Here is a 14,909-nt window from a genome sequence, read left to right as displayed (position 1 = left end):
CTATATGTGTTCATCTGTGTTCTTGTGCAGTACTATCATATTTGCACTTGATTTTTTAAAATTTATTTTTAGTTTTGTTAAATGTCATTTGAGCACTGTTTATGATCAAAACAATGGCAATACACATTGGAGAGTGAAAGTGTATCTAATATACCCTTTAGTAAACAGGGGAAATACACATTCTAACATTGTTGAGACATGTCTTCTCTCAAACACTGGTCCGCGCATTGCACTGTTATGTGTTCATGGGTCTTATCATACCCCCTATTTCTGCCATCGTGAAAACCCTGGAATAACAACACCCCTGGAAAACGACATAATTTTCAGGTCCCGGGTGACATCGTTATCCAGGGGTTGCACGGTATATTTTTTGTTTCTCTTGTGAAAAGTTCATACAGCAGCTTCACAAATAGAACACACCGCCATCAATATAAATTTAATCATAGAGTATTTAGAGTTTCATGACAAATTTAAACAAGAGAAAGTGGTCGATATATGACCTTCATTTATTCAACCTTTTATTAACCTCCAATTATCCTATATTGACAGGCAACAACAACACTTTATATACAATCTAATTAACATTCTTTCCGTCAAATTCAAATAAAATAACTGAAAGCACAATCCCTCATTATTGCAGTTAGCATAAAACCAAAGGCACACAATTATTGTATCCCAACATACACCCATCAAATTACACACCTACACATTATTACTATCATATCACAATTTAGAAAACACAATGCTCTGGCAACTCTGGTGTGTAATTTGGCCCAGATAACCTCAGTTTCAAAGAGCACCTACCTAATTAGGCCTTTTAGCGAAAACACCTGCACTCAGCAAGACCGCCAATACAACAAGCATTACCACAACTAAACCTCTCCTCCCCACCCCCTCTCCCTCCCATTGCACATTCTATCAAAATCTTATCTGAGGTCCACAGTATCACAAATTTCACTCAGAACAGGTTTACAGATCCTTGTAACCGTACGTATTTCCATGGACAAAAGTTGAAATCAATTGTCTCCAAAGGAAAAGCTAGAGCTACTTAGTGGAAACATCCTATCCTAAAGATAACAGGCAATTATTGCTTCTTGTTTGTGAAACAGAATTAACTGAAGCAGTATGGATGTGATTCTGGTAGATTTGCAAACTTATTCTATGCCTTCAGTCATTCTTGTTGTACTATGAGGAAGAATCACTCAAATTCTGCTGCTCTTTTTCAGTCTTGAGAGTTTTGGCCTTTTTGTCTTCATCAATGATGTACTGGAAAAGGTCTCGAATTGTAGCAAATTCATTTCGACCAGTGCTCTCTTTCCTCTTCAATCTTGGCAAGGCATTGCCAACCTTCTCTCTAAATTCAACCATCTGGGGATTCAAGATAAACATATCTCATAAAAACTGGGAAAAATGATGGTGAAAGGAAGTTAACCTACTTACCTTACCAGGCTTCCATGTCCCTACAGAGGTTGAATGTTAGGGAATGCCATTCTTCACGCTTAAGGGCCATTACTGAGCAGTCAGATTATCTTTTTGCCAGTTTTTGTCTCCACATTTCCTACCCAGGACTTCCTTGGATTGCAGCTACTTTTCCCGCTAGAACTGATTTTTGGATCATCTTGTGTCTCCAAACTTGTCCATAATAAGTCAGTTTTCTCATTTTAACTTCAACCAACAGTTTTCTGGACCTCTGGCCTGCATCCATGCGAACCAGAATGTTTGATTTCTTTCTGGTCTATGGTAATGGTACTCTCAGAATTCTGCAGTACACCCACATCTCAAACGCATCAATTTTTCTTTCTATCTCCTTCATTATGGTCCATGTTTCACAGGCATACAGGAATGTGGACCATAGGTAACATTTAGCCATACACACTTTTGTTTTTGTTGATATTTTTAAGCTAGTGAGGATTTTTCTCATTTTCATGAAGTTTGTTTTGGCAATGCTGATCCTTCTTTTGAACTTTCCAATAGATCTGTCATCTTCTGTGATATACTAGCTGAGGTATGTATAAGCCAGTACTTGTTCTATTGCCTTTCCGTCTACTGTTATAATGGCTTTGGGTTTTTCTTCTGCTCATGTGAATACCAATATTTTCGTTTTATGTATATTAATTTTCAGTCCAAAATTATTACTTATTTTGTTGGACTTATCTACTAGTTTCTGCAGGTTTTCTTTGTTGTCATTAATACCGTATCGTCTGCATATATATTGATGTTTCTTCCATTCACAACTGCACCGTGCATCATCTCTATTTCTCTGAATATAAATTCTGTATATAGGTTTAAAAGGCACGGTGGGAAGACACAGCCTTGTCAGACATCCTGCTTGATTTTCACTGGGTCAGATAATAATTCCCATTTCTTATTTGGGTATTTTGGATCCAGTACAGATGTGCTATAATGGCCGTGTCATTTTCATCTACATCTATGTTTCTTAAAGTATTAATCAGCTTTTCGTGGTTTACAGTGTCGAATGCCTATCTATTTATTTATCTCTGTCTCTCTGTCAGTTTATCTATTTATACATTAATCTTTTTCTGTATTTCTATTAGCAGTTCATTCATTTTTGAAGGCTTTGTTTACTTTTCTGCTTTTTTATTTTAAAGATATTTATCGTAGGCAATCTCTGTAAGTCGAAGAAACTGTTGTTCCTAACAAAGTAGTTAAAATAATGTAAAGTCTTAGCTAGTGCTAAAATTTCATTAATAAAGTAAGATAGGTGCTTCAAACATTAACCATTGCAGCTAGACAAAGAAATGAGAACACGTGGTGTGTATCAAAATGCGCAAACACATACACACACAAGCATGCAAACGTTGACACACAGAGCACTGGTACAGGTCACAAAGGTCGGCATCTCAATGGCCGACAGGCACTTATGATCAGCTCCAACCAATCAATCTCTTATTTGTAAAGTTATTAGGGAAAATGCTAGTCTTGTTTACAGTTTTTAAAGTTCATTATTGGGTGAATCATGTAACTGCCGATACAGCCATGCATTATCTGAGATAGATAAAGACACGCCCTTTGCTGTGATATCTTACATGCTATTGGTGGAGGAAAGGACTCAGCATGATTAAGCTTTGGAAATGGTGGCTATCTGAGAGAAAGTCAACTCTCGTTTTGAATGCGTCACAGATAGTTGCATTTTATAACTTGAAATTATTGAATTATTCTGATTTTATGAAGAAAATTATTGTAGTTTCTGAATTTACCAAAAACTGAAATTTGATTTTTTGACCATTTTCACTTTAAAACTGATTTTCTTTGTTTTCTCAATCCCGGCTTAATATTGCTTTGAGGCGTGGGGTCATATATTTGGGGAGTGAAATGGTTGAGTAGATGAGGCATTTCATCCCAATGACCAGGGTTTGAGCCCAGCTATTTTTTTTTCCCTACTAATCACTCTGCAGCACTGCGCTAGAGCTGACATTTGGGCTATCTTGGTCTTTTTCCTAAGATATACCCTAAAGAATTTTTTTTCATGAATGTGAATTTAAGAAATTCTTAATTTTTAATCCTTTTAAAGCACATTTAGTGAATACAGCAGAGTTTTTTTGTTTCTTTTAAAAAAAATAATTTTAAAAATTTTGATTTATATACAATTTTAGGAAGAGACTTGCAGCATTAACTATATCCCCACTTTATATATTCCAAACTTTTGAGAAAGATTTGAAGTTAGTTAAGGGGAGGGGCGACACCTGAAACTATTTTCAAGAATCATGATTATATCCAATATCTTTTTATATTGGGACATTGCCTATGACCAATGGATTCGAACCATGTGATTTATTTCGGTGGGCGTGTCCGGTTGCCATGGTGACGGCCGCCATCTTGGATCTTACTCTTCTCTGGGTGCTATTTTAAAATGTTACTTTCTCAATAAGTTTCCATGGAATTTTCTTGAAATTTGGCATGGTTGTATATTTGTATATTATTTAAAAAATACAGAGCATTTTTTAAATATTTTAAATAGATTTTTATTTACAAATTTTTAAAAATTATATTTTTTCGGTATGATAAAAATCATGTTTTTTGACATAAAAATGTCAATTTTTCAAAAAATAATAAAGATATTTAAAATTCCTTCTGTATGATTTTAGATAATCACTATAGCTCTAGACATGCAAAGTTTTAAACAAATTGATTGATAAATGACAAAATAAGATAAAAAATAGTGTTAAAAAATGTAATTTTGAGAAAAACGAGATCAAAGATAACAATGAATGAAAATAATAAGACAAAACGGTAAAACCAGCTCAAAACATACCAGCACCGTATGAGGGTCCCCCGTGTTCTTTTTCTGCCTCCCTCTGGGCTTTTTCACGGGTCTGAGCTTTCATTTTGCGTCTTTTTTTTCTCTTTGTGTTGAGCAACCCTTATGCTCTGGTCAAGTCTTTTTGACTCAACATCTGGGAGTGTTCTCCCAGTCCACCGATGCCCAAAGACACTTTCAGGGATGTTATTTCTATTGGACCAAAATTATACTCTGCACCAAACTCAACTTTTTTTAGGGAATGGAAGTATGTTTTATGGCATCTTGACCAAACAGAATTATGAAACCTTTCGTTTGGATTTTGTGTTGTCTTCATCTCACAACACTTCAACAAAGCATTTACAGGCTTCAAGTGCTCATGAATTAAATCAAAATTCAAAGGTGTATTTACACGCTGCTTGTGTCAACAGGATACACATGGGCAGCAATATATTTTTTTATAAAAGCATCTGGAGTCCGGTTCAGGAGGACAATACCTATGTTGAGGGAAGTCATTGGTGTAATAACCGTGGTAAAGACCAGCAAGAATAGCCCATTTCATTTCTTTCCGCTGTGGCATTGCTTGGAATCGCTTTATCATAATACTACTATCACACACCAAATTCCAATCAAAGATTTGTAGTCACGGGTCAACCACGAGCCATCATAACTTTCTTGCTTTCTTGGCTTTTGTAGCAAATAACTGTTGCCAACGTTTGGATTTTTTTGTCACTTTAGGTATATTTATAATAATCCAGTAAAAATTGGAAATATTTAGAGATAATTAACGTGAATACGTGTCAAAATTTGATAAAACAACTGATCAATCGAAAGGTAAACAAATCGTAGTAAAATATAATAGTAAGAGAGGCGAACTTTCACCCTGACTCAACATCCAATCCCTGGCGCGGAGTCAGAGGTCTAGAACAAGGTCAGCCAATCAGATCGCACCATTCGTGATCACGTTGTATTTACCTGACAACTTGACCTCTTATCAGCTGTTTGACACACAATCTTTGTTCGCGACTAACAGTTTCTAAACTCCTCCCCTGCCCATATTCTGATATTTATGAGACTGAAACCGTGTCAAATAGACGGGCAAAGAGTAGACTAAACTATCGATATCAAAATTTACAACATCGATATGTATTATAATGCTTTTCAGTCCTATTATTTTCAGTTGAATTCTTACAAAAAATTGAAAAGTTTGGTATTTTCATGTCGACTTCCATGGTTATGAAAGACGATTTACAAACTTTATATTATCCAAATCACCATCTAAGTGCTGAAAATATGTGAAAAAATGATTGTTCTTTGATAATAAATAAAAAACTGAAATTTTATATTTTGACCCAAAAATCGATATTTCAGGTGTCGCCCCTCCCCTTAACGTCTATAACTAAAACTTACACTGTGGACTCCCATCATCTTCCAGACTGCAAAGCAAACAAGGCCAAATCCTGTCACTGAGTAGAGTGATGCTCTGGCAAGGGCTCTGGTTGCCAAGGCAACCCCACTCTCTGGCAGTTCTTTTGATCCGACAAGGCCCTATGGAATGAAAAAGAAAAGAATAAAGAATCAAAACTTAAAATACAAGCAACATATTTACTTCTTTACTACATCACTTGCCCATGATAAGACCACCCCATATGAAATAACTTAACACTTACATTTCAATTGCAGCAATCATCAAGATTATATCTTTTCCCATCAAGCCCCAATTAAGATTATGCACTTTATAGTAGTACAATGTAACAATTAATGGTTGCTCTGTGCCTTCAGTTCAGCAATCAACATAAAGTGCATACACTTTTGAAAATTGCGTCAGTTATTGCATATTTTATTAAAACTAGTTGAATACACATTTAAGTTGTTTTATTTTTGACTAGAAAACAATTCAAAATAAAGTATATTTTAGCCCTGAAATGGACCGCTGGCAGTGAACTGAAGACCCATAGCCACCTTAAGTGCTTGCCTATCACCCAGAGTAAACAACCCACAGGTCCTGAGCATCACTCACAATTTTAACACAGATGATTGACAAAATAGTGTCATCAGGTTTTGCGATGCAATTCCTTTATAAGTGTGTCAAAATATTGTGAGAAATACTCACAGGTTCTGACCTATTTCTGTGTTTGACATGTACTAATGGAATCTCAGGCGTTTTCATACAGGAAATAAATAGTCAAGGGAATGAAACAGGGGAAATGGCAGGAAATATTATGCTTGATTAATGCTTAGTAACAAGCGAACCATCGATTGTAAATGATCTCAACGTATTACATTTAAAGTGGACCAGAGTCCATGCTCAAAAACCTCTGGGACAACAACCCATTTAGATATATATATTAAAAAACAAACAAGGTTTCTGATTGTTATTACAGGCAAGCTGATTAAAAAAGGAAAATAATAATGATTTAATGATTCAGTTTCCTATAAGTAACAGATTTCGCATTCAAGGATACCTCAAACCCCTTTGATTTTGTATGCGAAATCTAATACTAAAAATTAGTTTAATCCGCCTGAGTACCATTTCTTCCTCAGATACAGACATTAATCTTATTTGAAGTATTTGGCAAGGATACTCTTCGCAGATTTTCTCCAGCTCTGACATTAATACAAACATATTCTATCTTAGTGTTACCCAAAATCATTGTTCAAAAATGCTTCAAATATTTCATATCCAGTCATACATAAGCTGAAGACAATTACCTTTGCAAAATGCCTTGGGTCATGTTTTTTTGCCATCCCTAAGGTCAAGCCAAATCCTGCTATAACAGAACATCCTGTGACAGAGGTCAGGAACAGACCGGCTGTGGACAGAAAAATAAAAAAAGTTCGGAATGAGAGGCAAACAATTTAAGTATAATAAGTTCTAAACAAGGGTGTATAAAAATACAAGAAAAAAACCATCCCAAAAGATCAGTCTACCTCGAGGCATGGGATGGTTTTCTTTTCTTGTATTTTCTATCTTGCTTTGTCTGGCACCGTTTCATACACACTTATTTAGATCTTTATCTTACACTGTTGCCTACTCCCTAGCTTCTCAAGTATAATAAAAGTTGTTTTGTTTGGGTTTTTAAAAATTTATTTATTTGTTGTCTGTTTTTTTTTTTCTTCTAAGAGTCTATCAAGGAATGATTGGGCAACTTGGTGAAATTAGATTTTGCAGAAAATACTTTGCAATTGATTTATTAGCATTCTGTCCAAGGAGTAATAAATAATAATGTGAAAATGAATGTAAGCTTCTATTTAATTTCAAAAACAGATCAAATGAACGTTTCAGGTTTCCCCTTTATCAACCTGTCCCCGCAGTTTTTCGCAGCCGCAAATTTCACCCTTGACTGCAAAAAGCCGCAAATTTTTATTTGGGCGCAAAAGGCTGCAATTTTAGGCTAAATTGACGATTTTTAGTTTTTAAAAAACAAACAAAAGCTATGAAAAATTGTGAAAAGACGGCGACTTTCAGTGCTAGCATCCCAAATTGGCACTTAGTTTTCATGATATGATTATGATTTTTCATGATTTTTTCCATTTTTTTTTCATTCAAAAACCCATTAGGCCTATATTGAAATATAAAGCAATAATAATAATGCTCAAAATTGGATAGTAAGTAGAGAATACAAATTTAATGTGCCCCCATTGGAAAATGGATTTTGTTTCTCTTTGCTTGTGAATAGTTATTTTTTTCCTCTCCTTAATTAGTTTTTCAAATTTTGAATTTTTTTATGCGATTGTTCACTTTGATTTCACAAATTTTAAGAAGCTAAATAGTTAATAAAATATTTTGATTACTTCCTTCTTTTTTTTACTTACTTACTATGGCTATTATTATTATTATTATTATTATTATTATTATTATTATTATTATTATTATTATTATTATTATTATTATTATTATTATTATTATTATTATATTATTTCAAACCATTCAAAATGTAAATAAATTGCATGTTGACATGTGACATCAAAATTCTACAAAATGCCCTATTTGTGTCAATTTTTTACCGTACATGTTTTAATTGTTTGATTTTTGTAAAACTAGCGGCAAATTTTGCTATTTTGATGGCAAATTTTACCATTCTTTTATGGCAAATTTTGGCGTTTGAAATGGCAAAAAACCGCAGGGACAGATCAACAAAACAGGATGAATGAAACACCACAGATGAATGAGATAATGTGGTAGTGGCGTAGTTAAGACGAATAAAGGGGAAACCCGAAACGTTCATTTGATCTGTTTTTGTAATTAAATTGAAGCTTACATTCATTTTCACATTACTATTCATTTCTTCGAGCTTCAAACAGCAACATTTACATTGTCCAAGGAGTAGCTAATAAATGTTACTTTTCTTTTGGCATTATGAAAACTAAAGAAACTGTTGCTTCATGGATTTCACACCTTTGAAGGATTACTTACATAATCTCAATTTCTTGAATGCTAATGGTATTAAGCAATGAATGATAAATCTTTAAAGAAATCTTCCATTCAGTCAAAGTTAAACGTGTTTTGCTGATGAAGGATTTGAACCAAAAAAAACTGTTAACATTGTTTGTCTTGTCATCATTTAAAAGTGATCTACAAAAACGGATACTTTGAATACAGAGTGGTTTTTAATCTAATGAAAATGACATTAATAGCTTGCAACCATTCATAATTATAGCACATACTTAATAACCTTATTATTGATTGCCCTCAATACTGAACGTATCCTTCTCTATGACACGTGCACAGGCACGAGAGTACCACAGAATATAATCCTATTAACTGATGTCAATTTATACAGTCCATTACTTACATTGTGGGTAGTGAAACAGAGAAAGAAATAAAGAGTTTCAGTTTCATAATGCTGTATAACCACCGCCGATAAAATGGAATATCTTGAAATGAGGATGGCATGAACAGTGTAACAAGTGTTTGGTACACGTCTTTTGCAAGCAAAATACAATGTTAAATCTTTTACAATATGGGCTATTCCTGAAAATCCAAATATTATCCAAACATTCATTAGTTTAAAATCTGGAAAGTTGTGTTAAATACAGTTCCAGACAACAGAAAGAAATTAAAAGTAAAAGATCATCCAAAAACAAAACAAAAAATTAATTAAAAATAAACCAAATCTAGTATATGGAAAGCTAATTTTTTGGAATAATATTTTCTTGTATTTTTCCATCTCTTTTATCTGGACCTGTATCACATACTTATCTTGCACAACTGCATGCCTTCCCATTTCCAATAGTTAATACTCTTACCATTCAACTGTGCCTTTGAAACTATTTTTTTATAATTGAAACCATGAACAAGATGATAAATACTTCTTCCTTTGAGGATCAAGTTATAATCTATGTGACAAACTCTTCACAGAACATCTGTATTGTGTCATCAATCAAAGAATATGAAGGTAAGAATTAACAACGGGTTTGACAAGTTCTTTTCCTTTGTTCCACTTTTCAATTGAATGCAATGCTAGATTCTTCAGAGCATAAGTGTGAAAACAAAAAGAAGGCACAACAAAATCAAGTTTGTGTCTATTTATTACTGACATTAAGAAAACCCAACTATATCTTTAATATGCAGTGACAAAACTTTTAAATGGCAGGATGTCTAATAATTATATTAAAATCTATATTACAATTACGGGGCGGTATGGCAGAGGTTAAGGCATCAGCACTGTGACCCGGAAGGTCCCTGGTGCAAGCCCCATTTAATTTTTTTTCTTGGGCAATTGAGCAAGATTATCAATCCTCAATTAGCTCACTTTGCACAACGAGGGTGATTCTTATTGACATCAGACGTTTTTTAAAAATGGATTATCTATATTCCTTCATAGAATGCCTATATAACAGCATCTAACACTAACAAAGCTGTGTGGAAGGCCATATTTTTTATTTTGATTTATAGTATAATTAGTTCCATCTCCAAGTATATCCAATGTAAAACAAAATAAAAATTGGTGTGATTTGGTCATATTTTCTTAGACCTCTTCAAAAATTGTGATCTCAGTTTTGCATCTTTTATAATCTACAGGATTTATATGTTTTTTTCTTGGCAACCAAATTAGAAGATAACTAAAATTATTTTTTGAGCCAGTCAATTTTAACAAGAGTTGTTGTCTAACATGCTTTTATATAACATACTTTTAAAAGCACCAAAATCTAAAGATAAGTATTGAAATGTAAGCTTCCATTTATTAAACGAAGAAAGATACTGTGGACAAATCGGGTATCCCCTTTATAGACAAAACAGGATGAATGAACACTAAGAACGAATGTGAGATGTGTGTATGGCGTCGTTAAGGTGAATAAACAATATAATGATGGGACAGGAAATAGAATGTCCCTTTGTAAGGAAGCACGAATTAAAATATGACATAAATATTAATAAAAGGTGTACAATTCATGAAAATATCTAAAAAGGGGGTAGAAGTACAGTATAGAAAGAAAAATAGAATATATAATATATAATATAATTTAATATAATAATATAATATTAGATATTGATAAAACGGAATTGGAATACATTTTCAGAAACAGTTAGGGATATCTAGTAGTATAACTATTATTGTTATTAATGGTAGTAGCAGTAATAGCAACAGCAGCAGCAACAGTAGTAGTAGTAGTAGTAGTAGTAGTAGTAGTAGTAGTAGTAGTAGTAGTAGTAGTAGTAGTGGTAGTAGTAGTAGTAGTAGTAGTAGTAGTAGTAGTAGTAGTAGTAGTAGTAGTAGTATAGTAGTAGTAGTAGTAGTAGTAGTAGTAGTAGTAGTAGTAGTAGCAGTAGTAGTAGTAGTAATAGTAGTAATAGTAGTAGTAGTAATAGTAGTAGTAGTAGTAGTAGTAGTAGTAGTAGTAGTAGTAGTAGTAGTAGTAGTAGTAGTAGTAGTAGTAGTAGTAGTAGTCGTAGTAGCAGTAGTAGTAGTAGTAGTAGTAGTAGTAGTAGTAGTAGTAGTCGTAGTAGCAGTAGTAGTAGTAGTAGTAGTAGTAGTAGTAGTAGTAGTAGTAGTAGTAGTAGTAGTAGTAGTAGTGGTAGTAGTAATAGTAGTAGTAGTAGTAGTAGTAGTAGTAGTAGTAGTAGTAGTACTAGTAGTAGTAGTCGTAGTAGTAGTAGTAGTAATAGTAGTAGTAGTAATAGTAGTAGTAGCTGTGGTAATGATAGTCATGTGTAACATGAAATATAGACGATGGGAGTCAGAGGTGCAAGAGATAAAGGCTGTATATTTAAATGAGGTCATGTCTCGAGTTTAAGCCATTAGGTGACAGGGAGTTAAATTTAAGTACCAGTTCTGCCTCTGTATTTTCTATGCTGTTGTGTGGCAGAACTGAAGGATGACGATTTGGATGTCAAGCAATCCTCAATGACTGGACCCATTGAAGTGATGGGCAACAGGTTTGTCCTTGTTGTTTTCAATGGACTACAGACATTGTCCAAACCAGTCGCTTAATCTCTTGCCCGTCTACCCCTCTGTATGTCTTGTGGCAACGTTTGCAGATGATTGTGTAGATCAAATTGCGATCAGTGCAGGTGAAAGCGTGCCTGATATCCAGGAAATTGATGGAGTTTTCCACAAATAAATGTGGACATGTCTTGCATCTGCAACGTCCACAAAGGCAGTGCCTTACATTGACTATTGGCCCTGTCCTAACGAGTATGTCCCTTAATTTACGTGTCCCGTCTGTAAGCGATTAACGGTGATTTATTGAATATATCCCTGGTGTCTACATGCTCGTGTAAAATGTGACGATAGTTGTTTTTTAAGATTTTGATGACTTCCTTGTTGTGTGGGTGACTTGTGATGACGAAGATGGGTCTGTCTGTTTTGCGCAGTGGACAAGTTGTCAGACTCTAACCTTGAAGGTACTGGGTTCGATTCCCATTATGGACAATTTTTTGTTTCAATTTTATATTATTGAGAAAGAAATCATTTTTGTTGTTATAATTACTGGACATATTTTTAATACTTTAAATTAATCTATTATTATTATTATTATTATTATTATTATTATTATTATCATTATTATTATTATATTATTATTATTAATTATATTTTAAAAACAACATTGGTACCATTCAATGTTATATCGATTGTTATCATTTTATAATAATTAATCATTATCATCAATGTATTCGTTTACCGCGTCTTTGTCTTTTTTATTGTTTTTTTTTTCTTCTATATTTTTTGTCGTTCTTGTTGTTTTTCAAAACTATTTATTTATATTTTGGTCATTGAGATCTGTATTTGTGCCATGCTTCTTTTTACCTTTGATTTTTAAATTATCATTATTATTCTTTAATATATTATCATTGTATAAACGTACATCAGTAATCACTAAGCAGCGTGCTAAATTACAATCTAAAACTATCTAAAACTTATGGACGTATATGGGTCTATTCACAGAAAATAAGGTGGAAGCCTCTTTTTTCTGTGGGTCCATTTCTACACCACTCTTACACCCCCAACAGCGGTACATAAAAACGATGTGTTAATTAATTTTATTAATATTTATTCTCATAATTCAATTCGTACTTCCTTACAAAGGGGTACTCTATTTCCTGTCCCATCATTGTTTATGCTTATTCACCTTAACTACACCATTGACTCATATCTCATTCGTCCTTCGTGTCTTATTCATTGTGTTTTGTTGATAAAGGGGAAACCAGAAACGTCCAGTGTATCTATCTTCGTCTAATAAATTGAAGCTTACAATTCAATACTTATTGTTATTTTTTCTTTCGAGCTTCAAGCAGCAACATTTTCATTAATTAACCAGCACCACCAATGGAGGTGCATAAAAATGGTACGTTTTTTTACACCGTCAATGGAGGTGCATTAAAACAGTGCGTTTTTGTACACCTCCAACAGAGGTGCATAAAAACGCCACCTTTATTAAAAATCCTTCTACAGTCCGAAGTAGGGGTATGAGCTGAGTCAGTATGATATGGGCCATGGGCAAAACAAAATTTCTTCTATTTATCACTTCAATTCAACACTCTACCCATTGCCCCCCCCCCCCCCCTCACATTCGATAATTCTGGAACTGGAACCATTTCAAGTCCCATCCATCTGGATGAGTCAAACTACATTGTTTCTTAGTTTACGGTAGCACATCTGACTGGGAATCAAAAGGTTAAAAAAAATTTTTTTTTATCTTGCTTTGTCTGGCACCTTTCTTTCACAGGCATGTGTCAGAGCTGTAATTTTAAAATATCATCAAAGTTCCTAGAATGAGAGCGAGAGAGAGAGAGAGAGAGAGAGAGAGAGAGAGAGGGGGGGGGGCTTCCGAAAGCTCCTTCACATACCAGTAACCCAGTATTCTTGTTTTTTATAATGTTCTAGTAGTGTAGGAGGGGGTTTGGGAGGGTGGAAACTTTTTTTTTTCCCCCCTCCCAAACCCCTGACTAGAACAAGAATACTGGGGTTGTAGGAGCTTTCGGAAGGACTCCCAGAGAGGGAGAGAGAGAGAGAGAGAGAGAGAGAGAGAGAGAGAGAGAGAGAGAGAGAGTGCGTGTGTGTGTAAATTAATTTAACAGATTTAACACAACACAAAATGCATACGATGATAAGATTGGATAACAACTGGCCAGTATAATAAAAAAAATCATTTTACATGTGGCTGCAGCTGTAGTAATGAGTACGGTAAGTCTATCTAGAAAGTGTAAGAGTAAGTGTAAGTGAAAGTGAAAGTGTATCTTTTTCTTAGTCTTAATCATAATCTCAGTCAGTCAAGTTGATCAAGTCTCAGGCCAAGTGCCCAGGCCCGGACCACGCCGCTCCTACCTTTAATCCTATACCACTTGTCTTTATCGTCCGATCTATCCACTTTAATTTCTTTCTCATCACTGTTGCCCATATGATTTGACATACTCTCTTTATCTATAGAAATTTATTCACATTTTGGCCCAAATCAGAAATCACCTTGTCGATCCCTGAAAAGGCCCAATTTTATCAAAACAAATCTGACCCTAACTGACCTTTTGGAGTCCCAGAATAATGAAGACATAATTATTTTCGAATTCAATAATCACGAGCAAAATTTGAATTTCTGGAAAAAAATGGATGAAATCTATATCTTAGATGCTTGTAATTATTAACTGAATCGGTCAATTTAAACTTGATTTTATGATCGAATATGATTCGAAAAAATCATTTCATTGATCCCTTCTATTTCCTTCTGCTGTTTCACTCAGGGTTGCCAGTTTGGCATTTTAAATGCCAGATTCCAAAAATCTGGCATTTTTGAAAACCGTTTGGCATTAGAAAAATCATTTGGCATTTGGCATTTTCATTTGGCATTTTCTTTTCTTGTATATTATACTTCAAATGACACCTTTTCTTAATTATTTCTAAACGCGTAAAAACAAACATCTTCACATTTCTTTTCATTCTTAAAATCCAACCGTGGTGTAGTGGTTTAGCACTCCACTTAGTAGTCAGTAGGTAAATAATTACCCCAACAGGAAATTTAGTATAATTCAAAAAAAAAAAAAAAAAACAAAAAAAAAAAATAAAAGAAAAAGAAAAGAAAACACGCAAGCCACCAGGATATGATAGTAAATTGTCTATCAAAAGTGAGTAGTTTTCTTAGTGGGGTGGGAGTCAACAGACTTTGGCATCTTTTTGAGTGTTTTGGCATTTTTTGAGTCTTCCCCTGGCATTTT

At 34.1% G+C, this 14,909-nt stretch overlaps 1 protein-coding gene across 1 annotated transcript; it reads right to left on the bottom strand.

Annotated features, from left to right (window-relative positions):
* Positions 1-490: 490 nt before the first annotated feature.
* On the bottom strand, positions 491-14,223 carry LOC144968798 (transmembrane protein 242-like). Its single transcript, XM_078907501.1, has 4 exons — positions 14,029-14,223; positions 6,971-7,071; positions 5,669-5,806; positions 491-1,368 (listed from the first exon to the last, which is right to left on the bottom strand). Exons 1-4 carry the CDS (start codon positions 14,111-14,113, stop codon positions 1,186-1,188), a joined length of 507 nt encoding a protein of 168 aa, XP_078763627.1. The 5' UTR covers positions 14,114-14,223; the 3' UTR covers positions 491-1,185.
* Between the last annotated feature and the right edge of the window lie 686 nt (positions 14,224-14,909).

Source organism: Berghia stephanieae, chromosome 3 (assembly GCF_034508935.2).
Source record: "Berghia stephanieae isolate SIO BIC M18660-M18661 chromosome 3, UCSD_Bste_1.3, whole genome shotgun sequence".
In the NCBI taxonomy this organism is placed as follows: domain Eukaryota; kingdom Metazoa; phylum Mollusca; class Gastropoda; order Nudibranchia; family Aeolidiidae; genus Berghia; species Berghia stephanieae.
The sequence above is the reverse complement of the archived record's forward strand: the minus strand, read 5'-3'. Positions and strand labels throughout refer to the sequence as shown.

Coding starts and splice junctions, on each gene's coding strand:
- LOC144968798 (XM_078907501.1), bottom strand. CDS start 14,113: ATGTCAAATCATATGGGCAACAGTGATGAGAAAGAAATTAAAGTGGAT. Junction 5,807..6,970: donor ACCCAAGGCATTTTGCAAAG/GTAATTGTCTTC, acceptor TTCATTCCATAG/GGCCTTGTCGGATCAAAAGA. Junction 1,369..5,668: donor AGATGATGGGAGTCCACAGT/GTAAGTTTTAGT, acceptor TTGAATCCCCAG/ATGGTTGAATTTAGAGAGAA.